This window comes from Carya illinoinensis, chromosome 5 (assembly GCF_018687715.1).
Source record: "Carya illinoinensis cultivar Pawnee chromosome 5, C.illinoinensisPawnee_v1, whole genome shotgun sequence".
Lineage (NCBI taxonomy): Eukaryota > Viridiplantae > Streptophyta > Magnoliopsida > Fagales > Juglandaceae > Carya > Carya illinoinensis.
Window position 1 is genome coordinate 25,067,119 of NC_056756.1, and position 5,017 is coordinate 25,072,135.

Here is a 5,017-nt window from a genome sequence, read left to right on the forward strand (position 1 = left end):
TCTCCAGACTCCACAAAGGCCTACCACTCTTTGTATTTTTCTAAGTGTACAAAGTGAGAACCAAGACCTGAATTGTTAGAAACCTGTCCAAAAGTATACGAAATACGATATTAATAATATATTTATTAAATGTGTCTATTTAGATATTTTATTTTTTTATTTCTTTTTAATGATTAAAGAAGTAATTACTAGTGAATTTATATTTATATTTTATTTTTTTAATGATTAAAAATATTTAAAAAATATTTTTAAAAAATTTCATTTATAGTAACGTCCATATTATGTGCACCCTAACATTGTTCAACGAGTAAATCAATATAACTTCACTTGCTTTTATTCGAACTCATCAGTAAAACAACCAGAGAAACTTCTTGCGGACCCCACCTCTCTCTCTCTGTCTCTCTGCCATTTTGTTACTCCCCCAAAGTCTCTCAGATCGCAACTCGAACCATCATAAATCTCGGAAAAGCGTAGCTCAGTCTACCCCTTATCATTTCCCTGCCCATGTCCTATTAGTATGCTCCGATAAACAACCCTGGCGTTCGATGATACCCCCACACCGTTTGAGTTACCACCGGAAGCCTTCACCTCCGCCGGCGACGCCATTCCCAAGAACCGGTGACTCTTCCTCCCCTACTCTTAAAATACTGCCCGAACATCCGGCCACCCTAATCCTCCGCCGCTTTCTTTTCTTGGTCGCCGTCTCCCTCTCCTGCGTGATTCTCTTCCGAGCTTCAGACTCCGTCCGGTTCCTCCCTCGCTTCCAATCTTCCACCTCCGGTTCGTCCTCCTCTTCTTTTCCATTCAACTTCTCCTCTGCCTTCGGCGATTCCCCTCTGGTTAGTTTAGTTTCCTGTTATCTTTAATTAAGCAATTAATTGATGCATAATTGGATAAGCAGTTTACCGTAAGTATTTTTTTTTTTTTTTAAAGTAAGAAAAATTTATTGATCCTCATAATCAGGCAAGATACCGTAAGTAATTAACTGATGAACTGTTGAGTGCATTCATGGCATTGAGGCTGCACACGTTATGTTTTTCTATAGAAGACTAATTGAGTAGTTTTGCCCTTTATTTTGCAACTAAGGAGGCTGGTGACGGATATAGGCTTGAAAAGGTTTTGAAGGATGCTGCCATGGAAGACAGCACTGTCATTATAACAGCTATAAATGAAGCGTGGGCAGCTCCAAATTCAGTGGTTGATCTCTTTCTTGAGAGCTTTAGAATTGGAGATCACACCCGTAGACTTTTGAACCATTTGGTGATTATTGGCTTGGATCAAAAGGCATTTGCGCGTTGTCTCGTAATACATACGCACTGCTTTTCTCTTGTCAGTGATGGAGTTGATTTTCGTCATGAGGCGTACTTTATGACCCCTGATTACTTGAAGATGATGTGGAAAAGGATTGATTTCCTGCGCTCTGTTCTTGAGATGGGATACAATTTTGTTTTCACGGTAATCTACTCTTCCTGTTCTTTTACATACAAGTACACCCCTCAAGCCCACAACTTATTTCATGAATTTGTCAAACTTCATTGTGTCTTTACCTTTTATCCCACTTTTAATTGTTTTTCTCTGATGAAACTAGTTTTTCTGGCTTGTAAGTAATTCACTTGTAGGCGAACTGAGTGTACATCCTCATCACTTTCACATATACAGTCAGTGGACATTTGGAGAGAGAGATAAAACATTTTAGGTGAACTGGATAAGGAGCCCCTAATGAAAAAAAAAAAAAAAAACCTTTGGCTTTAGGTATTGAATAGCTGGAGAGTTAAGTAAATCTGTGATTGGTCTGATTGGGAAACCTCAAGGTTTAGATTGCGAAGCATTGGAGAGATGTTCTGGTTTATGGGATTAGATATAATATGGTAATATTTACTTTTACTGCAGAATTTCTTAGGCCAAATAAGAAGAAAGCTGGCTGTGTTTGAGGAATCGGTATGCTTCAAGTCTTGCAACTGACAAGAGCAGAGTCCATGGATTAAAGCAATACCTGAATTGTTGATAGGAAAGCAGATGGGATTATGTTAGGGATTTTGGAGTAGCAAAAGTCTCTGAGAATTTAAAGTTGATCTCTGCATTGACCATAACACCCCAGTCCAATATTGGAAAAGGGAATAATTCTTAGAGGGTGGGTAAGTTATAAAGTTAGGCTTGAGTGCTTGGTCCCATATTGGCTACTAGCTAGGTGAAATTGGGCTCCGTAAGTTATTGTAGGGAAGCTTAAAATTGATTAGTATTTTTGGGGTTATAGTGGAGGTATGGCCTTTGCTCTCCCAAGGTCCTTTTGTATAGTATCAAATCACTTTCCCTAGGATGTTACATATTAGAGCCACCTAGTAAGGTTAGACATGTGATACTGGAATATTGTATGGCATGAACTTGACAAGAACATCAGGAATTTAAGAGGAGTTTGTAATACCCTGGTTCCCACATTTGAAAAAAGAATAATTCGCAGACTGGCCAAGTGTTAAGGGTAGTTTTGAATACTTGCAATGCAAAATTGGGCTTTATATGTGAATTTTTGGGAAACTTCAAATTGACTATTCTTCATAGCCATACCCAAGCGTAATTGCTCTGGTATTCTAGTACAGAGGTGGTTAGCACTTTCTCTAGGTTCTTAAATTTATTTATTTTTTATAAGTAGGTTCTTAAATTGATATACACATAAAAGAGAGATTTTATGGTTGTGTTCCATTTGTCTACTTTGCTTGAGCGATCATCCTGAAGAAATCATACTTGGTTCTCATTATAGGTACAAAAATTTCCTGAGTTCTTGCTTCAAAATGTATGTTTGTGGGAAGATCATCCTGAAGAAATCATACTTGGTTCTCATTACAATCTGTTAGATGGTAGTGTAGTGTAGTGTTTATTGCTTAAGAACATTTCATTTTTATCAGCTATAGTCTAAAGGATACTTATTGAAAAATCCTACTCATCATCCTCACACAATCACACCACACACCACATATAATTTTTTTTTTTAATTTTTTTTCGTGTAGTGTATGGATAATGAGTAGAATAATTCAATTAGTTTAAAAAGAATAAAACCAAATAAAAAATAAAAAAAAAATTAAAAATAAGTGCGGTGTGTGGTGTGTGGGGATGATAAGTAGCAAAGCTCTTTCTATAATTGCTGTCATGTTTCTTATCTGATTCCAATCAGTCTTGTGAAGAACTTTCCTTGATATTCAATGACTTTTTGGTTGCTTTTTCCTCCAGGATGCTGATGTCATGTGGTTCAGAGATCCATTTCCTCAGTTTTATTTGGATGCGGATTTCCAAATAGCCTGTGACATTTTCTTAGGGAGCTCTGATGATGTGCTTAACAGACCCAACGGAGGTTTTAACTATGTGAAGTCAAATAATCGCTCAGTAGAGTTCTACAAATTCTGGTACTCTTCGCATGAAACATTTCCTGGATACCATGATCAGGATGTCCTCAATATCATCAAGTCTCACCCCTTCATCCTAGATATTGGACTAAAGATGAAATTCTTGGACACTGCATATTTTGGTGGGCTTTGCGAACCTAGCAAAGATTTGAATGAAGTTTGTACAATGCACGCAAATTGTTGTTTTGGCCTAGACAACAAGCTCCATGATCTAAGGATTATGCTCCAGGATTGGAAGCATTTTATGTCTTTGCCACCAAGTTTGAAGAGATTGTCAAATTTTTCCTGGAGTGTTCCCCAGAATTGCAGGTGCAATGAACATTTCTTCCTTGGCGTGTTGATTTTATTGTAAAATCAATGCTTAACACATTATGCTTATTCAGTTCATGAATCTTTATTTCTGTAGCGGTTCTTATTTTGTGCTGCTTTTATTTCAGTCTCAGTTCTCTCCATCATTATGATTCCCCGAAGAAGGACATTGAAGAGGGAGGGCAGGATTGACATGAATTGTATATGGTTTGCATAGTAGATTTTCCTTGCATGTGAATTTTTGGACATGTTTGCTCTCAATCTATCTCAGCGGTGCTCACATGTATGAATGAGGCGATGCTGATGTAACTTGCATGTTCCCCAAACTCCAATAAAGAGGAAATTGTGGAAAGGGTGAATACGGCAACTGAAGGTAGTGGATGTAAGGAGCTCACTGGTGAAGAAGATCAGGAATGAGCTCTGTCGAGAAGGCTTGTATCTGTGGGAAAGGAAAGGAAAGAAGGTGAAACGCACAGTTTAAAGACACTAAATCGCACCGTTTGAAGCAAGAAAGGGAACACACCGTTTCGGGAAAAAGCATCTAAAAGGCTGAAGTTATTTGTCGTTTATGTAATAGAATTAGCTTGTCGTTCTGCATTTTTGTCTTGTCGTTTACAACTGCTTTCAATTAGGTTGTTTTGCTTTCTGTTATTTTACTTTTCACGCATCCCACAACCATTTGGTCAGAGAATCATGGCTACGTCCATATGTACACCCGGAGGCGTTTGTAAGAACCATTTTGAAAACTCTAAAGATTGTTGTCATTTTGTGGAGGTTGAGGGACCCTCGAAGTACCCAAGTAGCAATTGAAATTATCATTGCTTTTATCATTCATCTTCTTTATCTATCACATTTTTGAGCTACTGCTACCGTGTCTCATTCCACTTACACTTTCCCACAAACATAACCCTTACAGTGGAACTACAACCTTCCATTACATGGCGGAGGTACTGCGTCTTTGTTCGACAATGATTGCAAAAGGGATCTTCTGGACTACCATTTCATGCTTTTATGGAAGATCTTTGGTCATAAACGCTGACTAGATTGTGTGAGTATCTGTTTAGTCTCGCTAGTTACTGTGAACTATGCCCAACCATTTAAGTGGTATCAGGTAATAGAATTTCTTACCCTTTATAGGCTTCTGCTTTTCATATTTCATCTTATTTCTTTTTATTTATGTTTATGTCCTTGCGTTTTTCCTATGCGTACGGGACCATGAAATAAGATTTCAAGTGTTGTTGGGAACATAATGTAAATAAATTTTTTGAAAGGGATAAGAAAGACATAAAGTGAAGAGCAATAAACGCTAGCAA

The 5,017-nt window shown here is 37.7% G+C and overlaps 1 protein-coding gene across 2 annotated transcripts; it reads left to right on the plus strand.

Moving 5' to 3' along the window:
- Positions 1-343: 343 nt before the first annotated feature.
- Positions 344-4,534, plus strand: LOC122311594 (uncharacterized protein At4g15970-like). Of its 2 annotated transcripts, none has more exons than XM_043126198.1 (4): positions 344-839; positions 1,087-1,455; positions 3,223-3,704; positions 3,833-4,534. In XM_043126198.1, the coding sequence occupies exons 1-4, from the start codon at positions 546-548 to the stop codon at positions 3,894-3,896; spliced, it is 1,209 nt and encodes a 402-aa protein (XP_042982132.1). In that variant the 5' UTR covers positions 344-545; the 3' UTR covers positions 3,897-4,534. The 2 variants fall into 2 exon arrangements, with proteins under 2 accessions (XP_042982132.1, XP_042982133.1); XM_043126199.1 differs by having other exon boundaries at positions 1,090-1,455.
- Positions 4,535-5,017: the final 483 nt, after the last annotated feature.